General features: G+C 44.7%; 1 protein-coding gene across 2 annotated transcripts in view; it reads right to left on the bottom strand.

The window, feature by feature from the left end:
- The window catches only part of LOC138491465 (thiamine transporter 2-like), a 301653-nt gene that overhangs the window by 30790 nt on the left and 246490 nt on the right, over nt 1-24373 (bottom strand). Inside the window, exon 5 of one of the 2 annotated variants that reach the window (XM_069617982.1) lies at nt 14579-14720. The exons of the other annotated variant lie outside the window; for it this stretch is intronic. Coding sequence (XP_069474083.1) covers nt 14579-14720 — 142 coding nt within the window. The remainder of the gene's footprint in view (nt 1-14578; nt 14721-24373) is intronic. 2 annotated transcript variants of the gene reach the window in all.

Here is a 24373-nt window from a genome sequence, read left to right as displayed (position 1 = left end):
CGCAGAATCCGGGAAAACCTGGAAGATCAGACGGGCACCTCTGGGAGCAGTGCTTCTGAGTCAGAGGATGAATGGACCAGGGTTACCCGAACCAAAAAGGCCAATAAGGCAAAAAGGGCCTTGCTTAAAGACCCATTGAAACAAATAAAGGCAATAAGGAGTGTCATCACGCCTTATCATAAGAACGCCAAGTATTCTGTTTGGGAACACTTGGAGCTCTATGAGCAAATGATGGAGACTTTCCATTTGAAGGACAGCAGTAGCTGCATCCAGTACGTCAAATGGACCGTCTCGCCAGAATACTCCAGTTTCTTTGCAGGGCTGGAGGATCAAAACCATTCAAGGTGGTCCACATACAGGGCGGCCATTTTGAAACATTTTTCTGTGCACAGAAATCCTCAAGAGGCTCGCAAGGCAGCCTACAATTTGCAATGTGGGGAGGATCAGGCCCCACAAGAGTTTGTGAAAGAATTAAAGCGTGCTTTTGCGCAGACCACCAGAAGGGTGCGCACGGATAGCAGAGAATTTATCAATACGTTTTTCCATGCCTTACCCAAATACATAATGACCCAGCTAGTGAGAGATTTTCATGAGAAAAGATCTTTAGACTGGGTCATTGAACAGGCTACCCGGATCTATGAGGTGCAGAAGCCCATCGAAAATAAAAATAATGCGCAGAAAAACCCCAAAACCAGCAGCACCCCTGCTGCTGCCAAGGTGGCAGAGGTAAAGGTCACCCCCGTTTTAGATTTGGAGATGGGGGGCCTAAAAACCTGCCTGCACCAAATAATTCACAGCCCAGAAGGCCCTCGGGCCAGTCACAGACAGGGAGTCGAGGAGGTAGTCCCACAAATAGGGTCCCTCGCTCCCCTGATTATGTAAGTCCCCGCTACAAGGGAAACCGACCCATCCTGGGTTATGTGTGGACTCCTCCAGCCCAAGGGGGGGATCCAGCCAAGCACCTAACCCAGGGAACTTCCCTCCCAACTTCCCACAGGAGGGCAGAAATTCTCCAAATCCTGGGCAGAACTTTTTCCCCAGGTATCCGCCCAATTTCCAGCCCCAAAATTATCCATCCTTCTTTCCCCAATTCCCTGAGCCCAGACCACCTAATCCGGGAGAGGGGAGGCCAAGGGTGGAGGGGTACCCAAATCTTCCCAATCCGGGGTATTACCAGAGAAGGTATAGCTACCCTTCCCGGGATCAGCCCAGGGGAGAAAATAGAGCCCCGTATCAGCCTGAGCGGGTTTCACAACTTGAGCGCCAAGTCCAAAATATGGCACGGGATCTGGGTCACATACTGAGGGCTCAACAGAACCCTCAGATGAGCATGCCACCGCAGAATGCCCCAAACTCTGGACCTGGTGCTCCAGAACAATGACGGGGGCAGCACCCCAATAACCCACCGGTTCCCAGGGAGGAGGCACAAGGGGAAGGGGGGTGTAAAGCCTTGGAGGAAGCTTCCTTCCCAACTTGTAAACAGCCCCTGGAAAACCAGGAACCGGAAACAAAATCTCCTGCCCCTGAAAGCCTGCCTCCCAAGGAGCAGAGGGGGGTAGGAGAAACAAAGGACCCAAACAGGCCCACTTTGTGGAGGAGGTACAGGTCTTCTAATTTGAGGGAGAGGGATCCTCAGAAGATCCTGGGAAAAGAATCTTCTCCTTCAGAGATGGGGGAACTCCTCCCAAGGAAAAATGGGTCCCAAGGGATGCCAATTCAGACTGGGGAGATATGGAAACTGAGCTACCGCCGCCCATCATCTCATCCCAGAACCCACAATACCGAAATCCCCTGGTTCAAACCCATCCTGGTGACTGCCTCCAAAAAGGGGGGGGCGGCCCAGAACCGGAACCAGGGGAACCCACAATGGCTCTGATCTCCAGTTGCCAACTTTTTCTTTCAGATTCCCCAGGCTCTCCACAGAATTCTGCCCAAATCTCTTCGCTAGCAATGTCCAAAACCAGAAAGTTAGCCCACCAGCTGTCCAAAAATGTGCATTATCTGTGCCCACTTGAGGAGAAGGAGGGAAGATATTATGCCCCGGTACAAGTACAGGGGCAGGGTACAATTTCGGCACTGGTGGACACTGGATCCCAAGCTACCCTTCTGTCCAAAAGGGCCTTTGATGAACTAAATGCAGGAAGGGGGAGAATTACCGTATTCCTCTCACCTCTCTTCCTGGACAACTGCAGAACTTTGACGGGAAGGAAATTCCTGTCGAGGGGACTGCAGATTTGGACATCAAAATTGGGCGACACAAGGAGAAATACCCGGTCATAGTAGTGACTCCAGAGGGCATGCCTTGTTTACTAGGGAATGACCTCCTGAGAAGGTTGTCACCCCTAATAGATTGTGTAAACAAGGTCCTCTGGACCCAGACTAGCCGACCAATAAAATTAAAACAGAGTGTCAACCATGTTAGTTTAAATGGCACCTGCCACATGGTTGAACAAAAATCTGACCAAGTAGAATTTCACTTCCAGAACAACCAAATTCCAGACGTGACAGTAATAGCAGTAGGACAACAGACTGGTGATGGGGGGTCCTCTCTATTTCTGAAAATCAACCTTCCTTCCAGTTTAAGGTGGTATTCCACACTGGAAGGAAACACTCTGAAATTCTTTACCAATCCACAATCAGACACTCCCACTCCTATAGTCCAGAAAGGTGTGAAATCAGCTCAGAGTCTGGCTGATATTCAGCAAATTGGAGATCAGTTGTTCATCCCTGTTCAGTTAAATGATGGGAAGGTCTCTGTTCTCGCTCGAGTGTGTGTGAACAACGGTAAGAGCTTCATCAGCGAAGCCATGTTCCGCCAACTCCCAAAAGATCCAGCCATTCCCACATTCAAAGTGATAGACAAATGGGAAATGGACCTGGAAGCACCCAATTCGAAACATCTCCTGCCAAGCAGGTGTATGCTCAAAATCTCCATTGGCAACAAGAGCATAGTCCATAATTGTTGGGTCGTGCGAGATGTCACTGCCGCCTTTTACTTAGGCAGTGACATTCTCAATCGCTTCGCCATTAGTTTGGACCTAATAAACTTCAAAGCTTGGTCCCGATTACGGATAATCCCATGGGCTTTGATGATCCAGAAAAAGCATTTAGGCCAGCTCAATTGCTACCTTATGCAGTTGAAATTCAGATCAAAGAGGATGTCACCATCCCAGAAAGGACCCGACAATTCTCCCTGGAAGTGAAAGTTAAAAGAGGACAAAAATTGAAAAACCCTGATGCTTATATACATCTAAATGCTTCTCTCCAACAGCAAGGGTTGGGGGTTAACCCAACACCATTAGTCAACATAGAACATGACACCATTCCAATAGAGGTGGATAACAGCGACTTAAAGAGTATTACTCTAGCCGCAGGCACCATTATTGGAATGGCGGTTGATGACCGACATTTCTCCATTGATTTAGGAAATGAACTGTTAGGACAAATCCCCAAGGACTGTTTTGACAGTGACAGTGATGACAATACAACACCAGACAGGATTTTCACCCGGCATGGGGGGAACTTCTTGGTGTACACTTCTTGCCCTTATGGTAAGGAAGATGTGACTTGTGACTTCAGGAGGGATGAGGTGATTTTCCAGGTCCATGAGGGCTGCCTTTCCCACCTGAAGCCTCTAGTCCAAATCAGCACTCTGACAAGGGACTTCTCCACCCAGCTGGAGGAGGCCGCTGAGATAGCCAAACCAGAAGTCTTTCCAGGCTTCAGGCAGATGGTGGAAGAGAGAGTCAACCTAGCTGATGCCTGTGTGACTCTAGAACAGAAGCAAAAGTTGAAACAAGTTTTCTTGGATTTTCAAGTTCCCTTTGTGGTAGACTCATATGACTGTGGTCGCACCGACATCCACATCACAACAATTCCCACGACCCTGGAATGACTCCAGTGTTTGTGAAGCAATATCGTTTGCCTCTCGCATCCATGGAGTCCCTTACTGAAATAATTAAGAACCTTGAGTCCCGGGGAATAATCCGTCCAGTCCACAGCACTTTCAATAATCCGGTGCTGGGAATATTGAAGCCAAACGGCCAGTGGAGACTCTGCGCCGACCTTAGGGAGCTCAACAAACGGGTCCATACTTCCCGATGGCCTCTGCCCTACATTGACCAAGGGCTGGCCCAGATTCAAGGGTCACAGGTATTCACTGCAATAGACCTGACCAATGGATACTGGACCGTGCCTGTCAGTAGGGAGGACCAATACAAACTGGCTTTTACCTTTGGGGGCCAGCAGTACACATGCACCCGGACTCCCTTCGGATACCTTAACTCCGGCAATGAATTCAACATTTTCCTACATAAGGCCATGCCCGACCTGGGTGCGAGGGGTAACCTGGCTTATGTAGATGATGTCCTCATCAAAAGTTCATCTGTGGAAGAACACATAGCGGAGATCCGTTATGTTCTGACACAGTTGAGGGCCGCCGGAGCAAAACTTTCCTTTCAGAAAGCACAGTGGTGTAGAACCCGTGTTAATTTCTTAGGGCATGCGATTACTCCTCAGGGTCTCTGTCCCCAGGAAAAGAAAGTGGAAGCACTTCAGAAGCTGAAAGACCCCACAACTCTGTGGGAACTAAGGAGCCTCCTTGGACTGACTAATTACAGCAGAAAGTTCATTGAGGGCTACGCAGAGATCACCAGACCCCTGATTCATCTCTTGAAGGGGGGGGTCAATTGGGAATGGGGTCCAGAACAATCCGAGGCAGTAAGACAACTCAAGAGAAGCCTCTCACAAGCGCCTTGCCTGGCTTACCGTGTCAGAAACAAGGAGTTCTTCCTGGAGACGGGGTTCTCTAATACGTGCTTGACGGCAGTATTATACCAAAAGCATGACAAGGTCAATAAAGTAATCTCCTATGCGAGCAAAACTTTATCCTCTATGGAGGAAAAATTCAACGATTGTGAGAAGGCACTCCTGGCAACGGTGTGGGCATTGAAGAATTACCGCCCGTTCATCCAGGGGGAACACATCATAGTGGAGACTCCACACCAGCCTCTGCAATATCTCCAAAGTGACAGAATCCGGGCCGGATATGTGAGTGATTCCCGAATTACTTCCTGGATTCTGTCAATGCAAGGCTTTCCTGTGGAGGTCAGATATGGCCAAAACAAGAAGAGTCCCCTCGCGCAAGGTCTGTCTGACTTGTATGATTGTGCCAGAGAAAACTGTCTCGAGGACGAAAGTCTAAAAATAAAGGACAACATGGAGGCATACCTTAATTCCCCCCACAAAGTCTTTGAAGAAGACAAGTGTGAGGGAATGCCCACTGTCTATGTGGATGGATGCTCTTACCATGTTGACAACAACGGGGGGAAAGAACTGGTGGCCGGCGTAGGGAATGCATGGGTGAAGGAGTTTCCTGAACCCTCCGCTGGGTACAAAATTGGTCCCCGAAGTAGTCAGGTGGCAGAATTGATGGCTGTGCATCAGGCCATCCTCACTGCTGTCCAACATCAACTCCACGAACTGGTCATAATCACAGATTTGGATTATGTACGGAACGGGTTTGTGGAGCACCTGGTTAACTGGAAAACCAGAGGCATGATATGTGCTAATAACAAACCCCTGAAACATGGGAAGTTAATCCAAAATATTGATGATCTGGTCACATCGAATGGGATGACCATCTACTGGAAAAAGATCAAGGGTCATTCGAAAGTAGAGGGACCAGACAAAACTGGAAATGACTTAGCTGATCAGCTGGCCAAAACCGGGGCCATCCAAGGGTATCTAATCGAAATAGAGTCCCTGTTGGGGGAAATCCAGGTCACTGCTATCACTAGGTCCCAGACCAATGCTCACAATGATCTTTCAACTGCACAATGGAGTAAGGAGACCCCTGATGCTGATTTGATTAGAGCTCAGAAGGGGATCCAATAATTGGTAAGTTTTACCAACACATTGAGGACCCTGACAACTTTCCCCTGACGGATACCGATTACATTGGGAAAGAGGACCTAAGAGTGTTGATGAAATGTCCAAAAATGTTACGAATCCAAGACAGTTTGTTGGTAAGGAAATCCCAAGCTGGCCATGATCAGTGGGTGGTCCCTACCTCATTTCGAAGCCTGATGTTAAGTCACGCCCATGATGCGGCCACCGCCGGTCATAGCGGGTTTCACACAACACTGGAAATCTTAAGAGAGGTTGCATACTGGCCACACATGGGGCAGGACCTTGACCAATACTTGAAGGGGTGTCTTGTGTGTGCACAATTTCAGCCATCATCCCTCACGCACCGTGCGCCTCTCCAAAAGGGGGGGATGACACTGCCATGGTCAGATTTGCAAATTGACTTTGTAGGCCCTGTAATTCGCTCGTCTAGAGGAAACAAGTACATGTTGACCGTTACATGCTTGTTTACCAAGTGGGTGGAATGTCTCCCGGCCCCAAACTGCAAGGCAGAAACAGCAGCTGCCCTGATGATTAACCACATCTTTTCCCGTTTTGGTCTACCTCAAAGGATTGAGTCAGACAGAGGTAGCCACTTCACCAGTGAAGTAATGACAAAGATGTGGGAGATACTGGGGGTCAAAAGGAAGCTACATATTGCTTACAGGCCAGCTTCTTCTGGAGCAGTGGAGAGATACAACCGAATCATTGTGAGCATATTTAAAAAGTTTGTGGCAGATTCTGGGCCAAGTTGGGATATCCGACTACCTCTGGTTCTAATGGCCATCAGATCTACCCCATCATCTGCAACTAAAATGTCACCATTTGAGTTGATGACTGGATGCAAGATGGTGCTTCCCCAGCATCTGCTCTACAGGACCCAAGAGCAGACACTGATAAATGCCTCCACAACTCATGAGTATGTGGAGAGTTTAAGGAAACACCTTCAGCATGCTTTTGCATATGCTCAGCGGAATCTAGAAAGATCAGCTGATAACATGAAAAACCACTACGACCTGAAGACCACCAGGAAGGAATATACTGTGGGGGACTGGGTCTATCTATACAATTTCCAAAGGAACCAGGCCAAACAGCGAACATTTTTGCCTACATGGAAGGGACCGTTTGAAATTATAGACAAAATCTCCCCTGTGGCCTACAAGATCCGCATGGCCAAAGGCAGTTTGGCAGAGGGGGAAGACAAGTGGGTCCATATAAATCAGTTAAAGTCTTGCCATACCAGGCACACTCTGCAACAACTGGAGGAGTCCTCTGCAATACCAGAGGGGGCCGCTCCAGAGTAAGTCAGTTCAAACTCTAAAATATTCCACATATCAAAAATATAGTACCGTAATGCAAATGTTCCCTGTTATATATTGTTTTTAAAATCAGACTGCAAAATGCATTTGAATGTATAAAATGTACATGTTCGCCACACCATTAATAGTGGAAAAATGTCTAGAAATGTGTATTGCCGCTTTTGCTTTATCATCCTAGGAGAGAGGAAACCATGGAGACTGACCAAGGAGGATGACAAGGGGCCCGCGGTACCGCCCAATATTCCCATCAGGACCGGCGAGGAGAACCGATCGATCCGACTGGGTGGAGGAAAAGATACTGAACTGTGCCATCTACAGAATTGGAAGAAGATAATGCGGACATACCAGCACAGGGCTCAAAACATCCTTGGCACCCGACTTCCCCTCGACTCGAATCAAAGCGCAGTCGGGCGGGGGGTTTTGTCAAGGGTTTTGACCCATGTTGAATCCTTAGACTGGGTAGATGTGGGGATGAGCTGTCGCCGCCCATTATTCTATCCCAGAACAAACTAAATCAATAGACTGGGTGGATGTGGGGATGAGCTATCGCCGCCCACATTCATACCAGAATCCAGGAGAACTGCGCAATTGGCACAAGACCACTCCAAAGATACAACCTTCATGTGGGGGGTTCCACATCACCACTCTACTGTAAGGATGCCATCAAAACAATGTTAAGCAAGGGTCCTATACTATCAAGCAAAAGACCACTTTATTGAAATGCAGTAATTCAAGACAGGTCCCAAAAATGGATGCAATACCGGTACTCACCACTATCAGAAAGCCGGCGTTTTAAAACCACCAGACTTATGTGTAAAACTGAACAGAGGAACCCAAACCAGGCCGAGGAAAGACTTGCTAAGAGGTGGACACAATGTAAAACTATATTCTGAAATGACTTGAAGGAAGTAATTATTTAATGTATATGTAAAAATTGTAAGTTTGATTTAAACTGGGAACTAAAGTGACATTTAGCTGAATTCTGCCTGACAACTACCCCCGACAGGAGAAACCTGCTCAGCCACTCTTCCCAGGACTAGCTGCATCCTGCTTCCCCACTAAAAGGAGTTGACACCTCTCTGATTAGATTAGGGGAGGGGCACCTGCAGGAGGTTTAACAAAGCCTTGTCCTGTACTCAGGCCAATGTTAAATTGGGGAGGCCGTAAAGTGGCTTCCTCTTGGGAGAAGTGGGACGGAGAAGTGCCTCTGGGAGCCACCCGAGCTGGAGGCGGGGGCAGACAGAAGCTTCCCCCATGTGCTTTGGAACCTAAACCACACCCATCTGGGCCAGAGCATAATTTTAAAAAAGATGGATAATTCATAATACGGACTTGTCAGAATTATATAAGTAATATCATTATTCTTGTGATTTTTCTGTGCACGTTTTAAGAGGTGTTAGGACCCTGTGGTGTATGCTGGGGGGTTGTCTTACTCCAAATGTCTGCATGTTAAAAATCTGACACTTCATCAATTAATGTCCATACTCCTTGCGCACATGTGTGTAATTTTTGGTAAATGTCCGATATTGGTAAACCAGTCAAAAAGCGCAAAATGTTGTCATTTTTGAATGCAAGCCCCAGGAAGATCAGAGGCGGACAAGCATGGACCATAAGGAATATATAATGTGTACATGTAATTTCAACAAATTGTGTATCTGGGAAATATGTATTTGAATCAAATATAGATTTGTGGGCAAATTGACCAGGGGAGGTTCCTCTGACCATAAAACCTACAGCATCACTCTGACTCACATTTCCTTCCCCCAACCAAGGGAGAGAGGAGGAATTGGCCAATGATAAGTGAGAGGGGCAGGTTTAGTTATGACCAACGCACACACCCACTTTCCAAAACACATAAAAAGAGACTGCTGGGACAGGTAGAGACATTCAATTCCATTTTCTGCGGGACGCGCTGCCGGAAGACTCCAGACTTCACATCCATCAATCTCCAAAGACCAGAACTTTACTCCAGAACTTACAGCAAGGGCATAAACCCACAAACTGAGAAATCTTCTCAGCAGGCCTCAGCATCCTTAAAATCATTTACAAACTATTCAACAGCCGGGCGAGCTGTTTGAATGCTTTGCCAAGAACTTTTGCCGGAACCGCAGACCAGACCCAGACCGCTGTGAGCAGAACCAGAAATCCAGATCGCTGTGAGCAGAACCGGTGCCTGATTGACCCGCCGAGCAGAGAGAAACGCCGCTGGACGTGCTGACCAGATCCGTGATAAGGCCTATTTCAAATTTATATTGTGAGTACCTAGCAGAACTGTGCAGAACCAATCTCTTAGTTAAAATAATCTAATCCAAACTATTTTAACCTAAATAGAACTGCCTCCTAGAAATCGTGTCATCTGTCATTCTAAAGCTGCGAGCTGTCATCTGTCATTCTAAAGCTGCAAACTGTCAGCTGTCATTTTGAGTTTTACTTTAAATCTGTAAATCTACCTTTATTAAATCGTCCGTATCTCTTGAACCGTTTGGGCTAGGAACGTGGTTTAACTTTCATTTTAAAGCTGTGATTCTACGCGTTCCAATGAACCTAGAACTCCCTATACTTTTTCCGCAATCGCGATTTACGCACTCGCAAAATTTACCGCGATTTGCGATTTGGCTCAATTTCTCCACTTGTCAAAATAGCAGCTCCATTCTTTCCTTTGTTAAAATCCGTTTGCAACCTGGTAATAACTCATAGAGCATTGCTAAAGTGAGCCTGAACTAATACCAACAAGCATCTCTCACTCACCCTGAATCTCTAGAGGGAATTAAAATCAGTTAGCACATTTTCCCATCCATTGCCATCACATTTAAAAGCATTTTGGGCCTGTGTTTCAAACTTCTACCTGTTTCCTCTAAGCTTGCTGGGGGGGAACTGAATTCCATATTGTATTTGATTGTATTCCTGAAGACTGTGTGTGTTACTTCCATCTCCTTGCATTGCATATAGGGGGGGTGAATTGCCACCAGGGGAAAAGTGAACATATTATCTCTTGTGAAACCATATCAGTTTATTTTCTGTACTGCATTTATTCCACCTTGCATTTCCTTGAAACCATAAAGCATTTCAGCTACCTCATCCTCTATACTACTCCTAAGTAATCAAGTGTACCACTGTAACATTACCCATTGTGGATCCACATCATATGTCTAAGTGTACTATCAGATATTAATTTGTTATAAAAGTGTGATAGATATATATTGTTATATTTCTCAAATAAACCTTTAAATTTGCAAAGCAGACCTACTTCTTGGCTCAGTGGGGTCAGGGGATTCTAAGAGGGGGGTGTTATACAAGGGTTGTCATCCAGAGTACTGAACTGGACATAAAAATACATCAATAAGGGTTTTCCTCAGCATCCCAGACTAGTCATTGACTTAGCTGTAGTGTTGATTGAATATCGCTTACAAAAGCTAACATCAGGAATAAGATTAAAGTGTTTACGTGATACCCAAGAGGAGTGAGAAAATCTAAGGGACAGAAGAATAGCGGGCAGAGAAAGATGGAGGGGAGAGGAAAGAGCAGAGGAGGGAAAGGCGAAAGAGGATGGCTGTAAGGCATCATTCTACATCCCAGTAGGTCACTAACAATTGGGTAGATTAGGTACAGTTAAGAAGTCCCTGAGAATTTTAGTCAGTCTACTTTTAGGATACTATCTTTAGCATAAATTAGCTATTTGGATAGTAGTAGTCAACCTTCAATAGCACTAACCCGTGGATTAAGAATGTTTGTGCTAGGGAGGAGGTTCCTTACACGATGAGGGTGAGAGGGATGGGCCTAAGACCCCTTAAAACCTCAATAAAGTCCCTTTGAATGCCTCAGAGAGTTGGAGTGATTCTGGTGCCATCTGAGATGTTTCCCACCTCTCTGGATCAAAGTGGACATTAAGGAAGACCTTGCCAGGCTGCCTGCCAAGTACGAATGCTTGGTGTCTACAGTTATTGCTATAAAATGCACTTTACAAAGGCTGTAAACATTTTAAAGGACCCTTTTTCAGTATTTCTAAACGTTGTATATGCAACTGCTAGGTAATAGGTGTGCTAATATATGTTAGTAATAAGCATGTGTTGTATTAACCCCTTTTTATGAAAAATAAAACTGATGGTGTACTGGATCTTATTTATTACATATATATATAATATATATTTATATATAAGATCTGATAATTTAAAGATTGAACAACTGCATTCCTTGGTCCGCCTTTCCTTGTGTTGTAATTATGTCAACATAGTGTTTCATTCATAGGGGCTTTGGATATTTCTGCACCTATTACCTTTACGGACCTATTCCTTATCCTGGTGCACCACCCCCAGGGTGATTCCAGGATTCAGGCTGAGCAGGGAACACTGAAGACAGGTAAGATGTGGGGGTAGGTAGGTACAAAGAAGCCAGAAAAGTGTTTTATCATGCCCACCTATGTGTTATTTCCCACCAAGTGCAAGTAAATCCATTTGCTAAGGATGTTAAAGGAACTATAACTGTGCCACTTCCATTATATAACACCATAGCTTGGATAACACCATGCCCAATGGCTACTTCTTGCATGGAAGGGTCTTTAGTCCAGGGGCCCCCAATGCCGAGGTTCTGTTTGAATGGGGCATACTAGAACCACTGAACATAATAGAACCACTGAGCCATCTGATGGGCCCTTAGAGAATGGCCTGCCTGCATGCCCATTGCTAATTTAATCAGAGCACTGACCTGTGAACCAACAAACCAACTGATGGGCCCACTGTGCATGGCCAGTGGCCATGCCATGCCCAGGGGCTACTTTCACTAGGGGAGTCATATCCTGTGGTCACATGATTGGCCCTCTAGGAATGGACTACATACACTTAGTGACTTTATGAAACAGTGGAGTTTGGAGTTTCACAAAATGACATGGACTATTTGCCCTCTAAGTGGACATTTCTCATTGGCTGGGGGCACTTCGGTGTCAGTAAAGTTGGGCATGACTTCCAGCCATGCCCCAAGCTCCCCTACCCTCAATGAGCAGTCACCAGCCATTGTTTCAGGATAAGGAAAATGGCCACTGGGGCTTTGGACTCATCATCGTCCAATGCCAGTGGGAATGGCCTACATTTAATGGCCTACATTTATGCACAGCAGCACAGACTTCCATAGTACCAACTGACCATGGCTTTTGGTCATAGCCAGAGCATACTGTGCTCCCAAAGAGGCCACCATGCCCTTCTACAGCCCTAGGCTTTCAAAGTGGGAGCGACCATGACCTGTTGCCTTTACTACTGGCCACTAACTTGACAATGCCCCAGGCCCTCCTAATCTTTAGAAAGTGGCCTATAGCCAGTCCCAGTGGTGGCATGGACCCTAATGGTAGCATGTCGGCCACCAGGTTGGCCTACAGGTTACTGTTTATTGATGTCCACCAGCCAGTCTACCAGTCACATCCTGGTTTTAACATCTGGATGCAGCCTATGAACTTAAGGATGGCCTTCTTTTTGTTAGAGAGACACTTTTAGCCCTCATATTATTTGAGATGTCATGCAAGTACATGAACACAGCCAAACAGTATTTCAAAAATATATAGGGACATTTTGTAACCCTTTAGTTCCCATTGTGTTCTTGCTAAAAGTGGGGTACGCCCAAGAGGGCCACATAATGCCCCTTTCAAATAATGTGTTACTGCAGGGTCTGGTGAGACCCCGCTCAAAGACTTCGGGCCACTCCCTAGCTTCGTCACTAGACAGCAACTAGATTGGTTCTCTTTCAGAAACTAAATCTGGTTACCCTTAACTGGGCTCACAGACTCATGTCTGGGATTCATGGAAGAGCTCTCATGGGACAGCCAAATATACAGTTACATATTAACAATATATTTAGGCTACTTTAGGGCACATTTTTCTTTTTTTAAATACCAAATGTATTTGCAACAGGACTGAGAGTCAGGCCAGATGGGAGGAACTTGGAAAGGTTTGCAGCAAAACCAATCAACGGTTGGGGCACCAAATGAGGGTCAAATATGTCTATCGAAAATGAATAAGAAATTCTAATCTTTGAGACAACCCCATTAAGCCAGGTCTACATTGTCTTGTGAGACGTTTGTGGTGATTCATTGAACTGCACCAAAGTTATAAGCTATCCAAGCAGTGCTCTTCCTAATGGAGACACCTTAATCATTACTACAGGCCACTACTGCCAACCTGCTATACATATTTTGATTTGATATATTAACACTGCATTGTATCTTGCATGTATAAACACAAATATGGCACAGAAGAGTTGTCTTGGTACTGAGATCTTAACAATACCAGAACAGCAGTCTTAAAAATGAGAATGTTCTAATTGACCTTAAAATTGCTGTTTTATAACCTAAGTTGAACATGATCGTAAACTGTTCTATTTTGCAAAGGTCAAGATATTAACAGCTCAATTGTCAGGACTTTGAAGGCGTGACCTCCTTTCTGAATGCCGGTCATAGATTTCTGCCTATTGTGTTGTGGACGGCATGTTTATCATAAAGGTCGACCTCAGTATGTGTTCCCTGAATAGATGATTCATAAGGATTTTAATTCAGTTCATCATGCCAGTAGGAACAATGAAGTGACCTTAATTTTGGTTTAACATGGTCTCTAAATCATGCCCTGCCTCATTCTGTAATCAGTGCATGTGAACTGAGGTATGATAGGAGTTTAGCATGAACTTTAGTTATACAATTCTGCCTGTACAGCAGATAGGCTATGACTGCATGGTTGGCCATGTGAAGAGTTGACATGTTGGCCTAATAGAATTCATAATAAAGACTCTGGAATCAATCATGGCAGTGACATTCAGAAATAGGTATTGGTTGGGTGTCAATGTAAACTCTTTGTTATTAGAATAGGACATGTCCGCAGTTCTCATGGACAGTTGATAGAAGCCAAGCTCCACTAGGTCGCCCAAGCACCCTGATTGTGGTCTTTGCCGGAGTCAATTCATTTACCTAAAAAATTTGGCCTGACTCATATTACTGAATTGCATTGAGATAGCCAGAGAGTTATGGAGGATTGTTCTGTGCAATGATCAAGACTATGAGCAAGCTGTGTATCATCATAAGCATCATTGTAGAACCTCAATCCATAACTGGGAATTTCTTTGGACAAAAGGACCAGATGCAACTGAAAACACCAATGAAAATACTGATCCATTGGGAAAACCAATGCTCATAACTTCGGTCTGTGACTGGAAAGGAAGAATGGTTATGGCCTTTTTACAGTACCACAAAATGGATGACTGCTATTGCCAAGCTATGCCATCCATACATCACCACTGTCGCATAGCCACTCACAGTTGTAATAAACTCAAATGTAAAACGTTAAAAAAGACAAGACAATATAAGTGAAGGTGTACTGTACCTGACTGACAATATCTAGTCCCAAACCTCTGGAATCAACAACTGCAACAGTTACAATTGTTTGAATAGCCAATGCAACAAACGTGTTGAACCCAAATATTAATGCGTAACGTTCCTCACTGAGATTAACGGCAATCTGAAATCTAAGAACAGCAATTAGTACATTTGGAATAAACCATAACAAAATGGCAATGTACGTACTGGAAAGGTTGATGGGGTGAATGTATTATTCAATATACCTAAACTTCACCAGGCTATCTAAAAGTGTATAATAACAGCAAATACTTTAATCCAACTCCGTAAAATTCATTTTTAGCAAACATTGGTGGGTTGGATTCAGGCATCAGACCTGTTGGATTTTGAAACTACATTGCAGTTTCTTCACAGTTATCTATGCAGGGTTTAGTTTAGTTTATTATTTATATTGCGCACCAAACCCTCTGGTATTTGGGCGCTAAAACTTAGGCAATGTAACAACATAGAGAAAATGTACAACAAGGCTGCTCATCGAGCAAGAGTTACAGAGTAGGTCGATGTTGCATAACAAAACATATATGCGCATAACAAAAGTTGTCCGTGGTTACATCATGGACACCGGTGCAGGATGTTAGAGAAGTTCAGTTAGTGTTTTCTATCGAAGAGCCAACTCTTTACTTTGGCTCAGAGGTCAAGAAGGAAGGTTCAATTCTGATGGGTAGAGGGAGAGAGTTCCAGCATTTGGCTGCGGGCACCGGGAAGCTGGCTCCTCTCGCTCTTTTAAGTATGTACCTTGGGAAAGTGAGGCAATGCAAGTATGTGGCTCTGGTGGGTCTAGCTGGTTCATGTTTGGAGAATTTGTTTGATAGATACTTAGGGGCAGTGTTAGATAAGCATTTATGGGTGATGCCTAGGGTGCAGAGCAAGAGTCTTTCACGCACCGGGAGCCAAAGGGCATTCTGTCTGAAACTGGTGATATGGCTAGATCCAGGTATGTTGAGCGCTGATCTAAGCACGATATTTTGTAAGACTTGGAGTCTGTTAAGTTTCCGTTCGGAAATGCCTAGGAAGAGGATGTTGCAATAATTGATGTACTAAGGCTCTGGCAAGTGTGATGCAACTGTTAGGCGACAGGAATGCTTTGCAAGCATTGATCAGTTTGTTGATATAGGCAGTGGTTGATGCAGTGGTGCTCAATTGTTTCTTAAGAGAGAGGGTGGAATCTAGGTATACTCCCAAAGTTTTGATTTCCTTAGCCACTTTAATGGAATTTCCATCAATATCAAATGTCTAATATTGGTGGGTCGAGTTTGTTCATTCTTATGTGTGAGCCGACAATCAAGAGCTCTGTCTTCTTGTCGTTGAGACACAGGCTATGGGCTGGCGTCCATGCCTATATTTCAAGGTAGATTTCATTGATCCGTTTAGCATTGATTTCATAACATCCAGACAGCGTGATGAGAACCTGGGTGTCATCAGCGTAGTTCATGTATGTGACAGCCATGTTATCAAGACGGTCAAAGAGGAGCTTTGTAAAGATGTTATAAAGCGTTGGTGAGATGCTCTAGCCTTGAGGCACACTCCAATGAATAGGGATTGGGTCAGCTGAGGCTGATGGAGCGAAGACCCTGGTAATACTGTTGGATAGGAATGATTGGACCCAATTTGACGCAACACTGTAGAAGGCAGCAGCTGTGGCCAATTGGTCTTTGAGATCTATCAGCAGGAGGATGGCCAGGTTGCCTTTGTCCTTGGCCTCGTCCATTTGTATTTTAAGGTCAAGAAGAGCTGTTTCCCTGCAGTGTTTTGGCCTGGATCCGGATTGTCTGAGCCCAAGTAAGTTATTACCATCCAGATGTTGTTGGATTTGGAGGTAAGCCACTCTGTCTAATATTTTTATGAGGAAGGGGACAGTGGTAATAGGTTGGTAATTAGTCCGAATGTTAACATCTAAGTTATTTTTTTTTAGAAGGGGCATGACCCATGCCTCTTTTAGATTGTTAGGAACTGAGCTAGACTTGAACGAGGAGTTGATCAGGGCGGCAATGAATGGTGCCAAGTACTCGGCACCTTCCTGAATGATAGTGGCCGGACAAAGATCTCCTTGGCATCTGGATGGTTTTAGGCCTCAGATGATATTTTCAACTTCAGTAGGTGAAACTGGTGAGAAGGAGAACGGGGGACAGGAGTGGACACGATGGTCTGAAGACTGGCTAGAGTTGGAATTGCTGTCTAGGCTATTCTTCTTATCTTTTATTTTAGATTGGAGCATTGAAATTTTGTCGGCACAGGCTTTCTGTATTTTTGTGCACCAGTCTGCATCCTTTATGCACCCGTCGTCGATGGGAGGCATTGGGGATTCCAATTCCCTTAAGATGCTAAAGAGCTCCTTGGTCCCAGCTTTGTCATTCAGTATTCCATTGTTATAAGTCTCTTTTTTGGTATTGAGTATGGCAGATTTGTAGGTGGCTGCTGCTGAAGTGAGCAGCGCTTTGTTAGGAGGGATGGGTATTTTTTTCCAAACAGATTTGGCAGCTCTTTTGGCTTTTCATAAGGTTTTTAGTTCACTAATGAACCATTTGTTGAGATGGGCTATTGGTTTGGCTGTTTTTAGTTTGATGTGGCGATGATGTTTAAGGCTGAGTCTAGTGTGTTATTATAGATGTCAACTAGATTGTTAGAATATACATCTTTGTAAAACACTGGATCAAGGATATCATGAATCAGAGGACGTAACTTTGGTAGAGTTATGTTCCGGTTGTTTCTGGCATGAATTTGGGGGGCAATGGAGGAATTAAATGACAAACAGAACTACCATACCAGCATATTAGACAAATCAGCATAGCATGGGGGGCACGGCCGCATCCCAAGGGGGGCATGAGAGCCCAGCATGAAATGTAAAAAAAAAGTTTGTATTTTATTTTATTTTTTTAGATTGGAGAATATGGGCGGATGCGACTCACCTGGTTGGACTGGACCATAACACTGTCTCGGGCACCAATGAAAAAGTGGCCCGCAGTTGCAAATGGATATTCATTCCTTTAGGCAGACTGTTTGAATAGTACCCAAGGGAGTGTTTTTTGTTAACATGTAAGCAAATTGTGATGTTTAAAGAATATTTATTCAGCAACGATGGTCAAAACTACTAGCTGCATAGTGCAGTAACTCATCAAAGTGGCCCACATTGGCCAAAAAAAGTGGCCCATTTTGACTGGCCTACACTAGCATTCTGCGTTTTTGGTACAGGCATTTCCCTATTGCCCTGTAGGCCAGCCCGAGCCTGGCGGCTCATCCATAATGGGTTAGGGGACGTCCACCCAGTGGCCCCATCACCCATTATAGAGGAGCCAAGGGGCCAGCCCAGTGAAACACTGAGCACTCCCTCAGCTGCTTTTTCCAGCCGAGGGAGTGCTCCTGGGCTGGCTGAACTGTCAAAGGGAAACAGAGTTTCCCTTTGACAGTTCAGTTCCCCAGCTGCAGATGCTCACTGAGCCATGCAAGGCTCGGGGCGTTTTGCTTCGCCAGCCTTGCATAGCTCTTTGGAAATGCTGGCTGGGGCACTGGATGTCTGTATGTGCGAGGGGGAGCTCCTGCGCCTCCTCACACATATGGACAGAGCAACCTGGAGTGGGCAATTTCAGCACCCAAGCACAGGTCCCTGCAGAAGGTATGTTTATGTTCATTTATTTTTTATTGAAATATGTGTATGGATGCATGTATGCTTGTGTTATGAGTGAGTGTATGGTGATGGGTGCTTGTATGAATGATAGAGTGATTGCTGTGTGAAGGTGTGTGTGTGTGTGTGTGCGTTTGTTTTGGTCCGTTGAGCTGATTTTGGTGAGTGGGGGTACAGGGGGAAAGGAGGGTTGTACAACAAAGGCATTTTAAAAATGCCTTTGTTGCACAATCCCCCTACCCAAATGCCACAATCAGCCCTCCTTCTGAGGTGCTGTGGAGCCCAGGGCACAGGGATATTTTTTTCCAGTCAAAAATACCATGCTTTCCCCCTTGACAATCCCCCCCCCCCCCCCACCAGTGCCAATTGCAAACTGTTTGGCTTTTTACCCATTATTTTGTTTAAGTTTGCTCTAAAATGCAATATTTTAACCCATTATTTTTAATAAATTAAAGGGGGGTAACCCCCCCAAACCCATCTTGATTAGTTCTGGGAAATATTTATGCCCCTCCACAAATTCACCAGCTCCCACTGACCCTTGGACTGTGTTGGGAACGGGGTGGGGGGAGCCTAGGGGCTGTGGTGGGAGCAGGATGGGCAGGAGCACTGGGATGGGGGTGGGAGCAGGGTTGGGATAGCCCAGGGTCTGCGATGGGGTGGGAAGAGCCCAGGGACTGGGTAGGAGTGGGATGAGGGAGCACAGCAACTGTGATGGGAGCATGTGGGGGAGCCCAGGGACTATACTGGGAGTAGGGTGCGGTGACGCCGCACAATAGCTCATAGCCATTTGTACATACTGTCTATTTGGCATTTTTGGGTGGGCCGGCCTACTCAAATTTTGCTCAGGGAGGGCCCAGGCCAAAAAAGTTTGAAGACCACTGATCTAACTGATAAACAAACTAACACAGATGTACTTGGTGAAATAATCCACTGGTCAGTATTTTGCTAGTAATGGTCTGTAATGGAAAAAAGCAATATTTGTATTCTATGAAGATAGCTTTGTTATAGGATGCCACAGATAAAAAGAATCTTGAATATGTTTTTGACTCCTCAGTTCTTAGTTCTAACAAATCAATATGGTTCTAGGTTTTAGGGTGGTGTTCAAGATATGAGATAGGTTGTTGCAGAATACAGTACAAGACTAGTGGTGTGATTTATCTTATGGATATGTCATAGGAACATGTTTCCCAATTTGAAGATTTTGATCATTATCAATTCAGTCCTGAACACTTGAAAAAATAAGTCTATGCACTCTATTAGCTCATGTGCTGAGACAAAATGGCTATTGTACAGAAATGATCGGAGCATGGGTCTAAGCATTCAGCATTTACTGGCATATTGTATGTTATTGTCCAAGAGGGGGGCCTTGGGTTTCTACAAGCATAGGATACACAAGGACACCAATGTAGTGGTGGTCATGGGGTTGGGGCGTACACTTACCCCGTTGCCAGCATTGCAGAAGTGGTGGAAGTCCCTAGCATACATGGCCTCCTATCCCATAGCCTCTCCAAAGTGATCTTGTCACATACTTTACGCTCTTTGCTAAAGCTCCCCATTGGGTATGATGTCCTACAGTAGGATCCACAAATTCCTTTTTCTTCTTTTCTTCTTGTGTTTAACACAAAAATGGAATTTATTTGGGGCTTGCCCTCAAAATCTCAGGGCCATTCCTATTTGTCCTGTTCTCTGCTTCCTGACCAGTTGCTCCTGAATGCGCTAGTAAGTGTTCATTTGTGTGACTTGAACAAGATGGTGAGCTTTTTCTTCTGTCTGCTACACGTCCTGACTGTTCTCTGGGGGAGAGGAAGGAATATGAGTTTGAAGGCTATTCTTTTTGGGCGGTATAGGATTTACTGTCACCTCAGTCTAGACTAATTGAACTCAACCTCAAGATTTAATTGGGTCTTGCAGCAGGCCTCCTGGTCCCCATGGACACATCTGTTGAGGGCTGTCTGCTTGGTCAGAAGCTCTTCCAAAAGCATGTGGTTGTGACTGTTTAATGGCTCTTGGAATGCAATAATGTATTCCCTCCAGGTCATGGGTAGCACATCCCAGATCGGTATAATGGGAGCCTGATCCCTGGTTTAGGGAAGGCCTGTGACTTCTTAGAAGGCCATCTGACCCCTTTCTGGGCTCCCAGGCATGCACATCGTAAGGCTGTAGGACTGGGCCTGGGGTGGTTAGTGAGTGGTTTGTAAGCCCTCTGATATCTGTTAACTGCCTAGATCACCTGTTCCAGGATGGGCTGATGTAGCTGGGGCTTGGCTTCCTGGTGGCATGGAGGTAAAGAGTTGAAAAAATCTTCTAGCACAAAGGTTTCCTTGGTCTGCTTGAGCATAATCCATTCAATCCACTTGTTAAGTAGGCTTGGCTCCTGTAGGAGATTTGCCAGGGTGTTTGCAATGGCTGCAGATAGAGGTCATGAAGTTTCTGGTGATAGTATTCAGGAACATGGCTAAGCACCTCTAGGATGCCTAATTGGCAGCTTGAAATTTGTCACTCAGGAGAGTGGCAATGCTTTTTCTCCAATGTTCCTTTTCCATTTTAGCTGTTGTTGCCACCCGCTTGAAGATCATAAGGAAGGCCCCTTGGTCCTCTTGATCACAGTATATCTATAGGACAGCTGTGGATGGATGATTTGCTCCTGTGGTTTGGGCCACCACTGCCTTTAGCTTGCTGATTACCTTTGGATGACAATCCACAAGCTCTTTTTGCAGATTATTTAAAGACATATTGGTTTCTTGTGTGGACCTTCCCACTACCTTACTCTGGCTTTGATGATTCAGCTGTATTTTGGTGAAGTTCTGAGTAAGACCTTGAATAATCCCAGTCTCATCCCTTACCTCCAGGTCTTGCTCTGCAGGGGTGGGTAGGAGTTTGACTGGTGGTCCAGCTAGAAGGGATGGTCCAGTCCTCCGGAGGGTGTTTGGCTGTGAAGAAGGCATTTGGATCCAGGTTTCTTCCTGGAACTCGTCATCATCTCAGGGTGAATCTTGTCAACCTCTAGGTCCTTCACAGCTTTCAGGGAAAAGTCTTTCTGCTCTGAGTTTAAAGAGGAATATTATTTGAAAGGAAGCTGTGGGGAATGCATGTCCACCTGGCAAGCTTGGGAATGCCCTAACCTCTGGGCTTTCCTTTCTAGTTTAGATCTCTCCCTCTCATCCAAGGAAAGATATGCACAGGAGGGGGCCTTATCCATCGAATTTGAGATTTGTTGAGTCCCATGGAAGCTGGGTAGACACTAATGTCTCAAGGCTTTTCATCCCAGTTCTTACACCACATATGACTTTTAAGGAATGAACAGATGATTCAAAACCAGTCTGAAACTCAGTTGTCACTTTTATTCCTATTACCAAAAGGTTTAAGGTTGACTGAAAAACAGTGATGGGGTTAGAAACTGTAGAACAGTCTGGGTGGTGCACTGCTAGAACATCAACTCTTTTTAGGACTAGTGTCCTCTGCCTTTGTTCACGGTTACCTTCTTCATGAATCAAACAATCACTCATAGTTTTTGGATTTGTAGAATCCCCTGCACAACTTTATATGTTCTGTATCACTCTTGGCTGTTGCACAGGTTGTCCTGGCTTTGGAAGGTCCTCCTGGACCCGTCAACTAGGGTTTATAAACTCAGTGTTTTAGGTCAAATGGCAGGGTTCAGATGCCAGACACTTCTTGAGCATCTGTACCCCACAGTTCTTGCATATCCCCCCTCTGTGAGCTTGAAATTATTATCTCTCTCAAATATGGTCTGAACTATAAATAATTCCCAGGTCTCAATTAGCCTTCTTTGTTTGAACCCTTGATGTCACCCCTCTTCAGCAGCCTTTGAGCAGTGCCCTGGCCAGATCTTAAAAAGATCTACCAATCTCCTTTCCTCCCAGCACCGTCTTCCTTTCTCCCATGCATTAGGACTTCTCCGCTCTCACCAAGTTCTCTATTTAGCTTTTCTGTGCTGGCTCTCCCTGATCCCACTTGTTCCTTTCGCTGTTGCCTTTCCATTCTCAGATGTTCCTCCTCCCTTTATGTTTGGTGGGTTTTCTCCTTTTCCCTTACTTACTTTAAAGATGTCCCTCTTCTGCCTCTTTGTCCACTAAATCTAAAGAGTCCTCCTTAGCCCTCTCAACTTTTTCACTTCCTCTCTTTGTGTTTTCCATCCTCATTAGGTCTTTTGTGCCTATTTTTATATGCCTCTTTTCCACCTCCTTTCCTTCCCCTCTATTCAGATATTACACTTCTCCCTACTTCCTCCTTAGATGTTGCACCTCCTACTCTCTTCCCTTTAGCCTTAAATATTTCTCCTCGAACTCTTGCCTTTCTCACCCTTGCTCTGCACCAACTTTCACTGTCTCTTGCCTCTTCCTTCCTCACTAATCGCTTCACTTGCAATCGTCCAAAAATCTTCTAACTCCTAAACTCTCCTTTTTGTCCACCCTCTTCTACTGTAGTTCTGTTAGGAATGGGCTTATGATCTGGAAACGTGCGGCAGGTGGTAGCTAATTTGAAGCAGTCATTTCTGTCATCTCTCGGCATACCTTACGCCACATCCATGTCTCGCCAATTGCAGATTATTATGTAGCACATGAAAGCGATATTCAAATGAGGTAAGGCAAGAGAGTACAAGCAGAGACACACCTTTTGTAGCGCGATCAAGCACATTCCTTTGAAAAAAGTTGCAGGCCCAACTGAAATGAGTTCATATCTAAAAGAGATCTTCAAACAAGAAGAACAATGCTTTGTTGCTCTTGAAAGAAAGAACCTCCCCAGTTTGAATGTAATGAAAGCCAGATGGAATAAAAAAGACATCCTGAAAAGGACTTGTGACAGGTGAACAAATTAATCCATCTCGCATATTCTCCTGTAATGTCCCAAAATGGAGTAATTTCAATGGTAGGATATTCAGAAAAATCTTAAAGACCCGGATAGATTATCCCAGGAATCCTGTTTTCTTTTTACTATCCCTCCAATACCTCAAAATCACAGTTAATCATGGCATTTACCAAAACACTCCTGGGCCATAGGACCAAAAAAGAAACGAAAAAAATGACAATAACATGTACACAATTTAATTGGGTTTTTGAGGCGTGCTTATTGCCCATGTAAATGCACTATGAGCTCAGATTAAACTCTAAGAAAAGTACTTCAAGAACATATAAAAAGGTTAATGTGTGCACCTTTTACATTTGGTAAATTCTCATTGTCAGTAAAAACAAATAAAACTAGCCTAATCATGTCAGTAAATAAAAACAAGTGGCCCAAATATGTGATGTCATCATTGATGTCATCAATGACATTTGTGATGTCATCTTTCATGTCCTGGGTGTTAGTCTTAGCAGTGCACAGTGGTGTGGTGAGTTAACGTTGCTTAGCTTATTATAACTGGTGAATTTCTGAGGTTTTTTTCGATTTTACTTATCACCATAAAGTCTCTTTAACAAAGTGTTTTCACTGAATTTCATGGGTTTTTTATCAGTGCACGCCAATTTCCTACAACTTACTAATATCATACTTACTCCAATATAGCAACATTTCTCTCCTATTTACAAAGTTTCACCTTAAATCTATGCCATTCCCCACTTACTAGCATCATTTTTAAAACTTCTATACACTTTTTTGAACTTTTTCCACTGTTTTGTGTTTGTTATCGCAGACTTTTTGGACTTTTCAGACTTTTTGGACAGTGTCACGTGACCTCACACACACACGGCATGAGGATGTCTTGTTCATGAACATGTCCGCACTTGGCAAATGGGTCCGTGCTTCGCGGACACTTCGGGAAACAGCATATTCTGCTGAACTAGCGACTTTCAAGCTCAAAATGTACCCTTGCACAGCTCCTACCCCTAATTGTACCCATTATCCATTAACAATCTAGCACAGAGCACAGACTTGGAAGAATATTAGCAAAACTGCTATTTATCTTAAAAATGGCATCAGCTATTGCCATCCCTCCTCCCCAAGAGCCACCACCAGCTGGAGGACCTACACAACAAAACAACAAAACAAAACAACCGCAGTATTTCAAAAGATAATGAAGAGGACCAAGAAGATGAGGTAAAGGAATTGCCTACCTCTTGTACCCAGAGAGAATCATGGGTGTGGCAGTTCTTTACCACTGTTGGGAATGTACCAAAGGCTAAAGCTACC

This window comes from Ambystoma mexicanum, chromosome 10, assembly GCF_040938575.1.
Source record: "Ambystoma mexicanum isolate Mex_15411 chromosome 10, UKY_AmexF1_1, whole genome shotgun sequence".
NCBI classification, from domain to species: Eukaryota; Metazoa; Chordata; class Amphibia; order Caudata; family Ambystomatidae; genus Ambystoma; species Ambystoma mexicanum.
The sequence above is the reverse complement of the archived record's forward strand: the minus strand, read 5'-3'. Positions and strand labels throughout refer to the sequence as shown.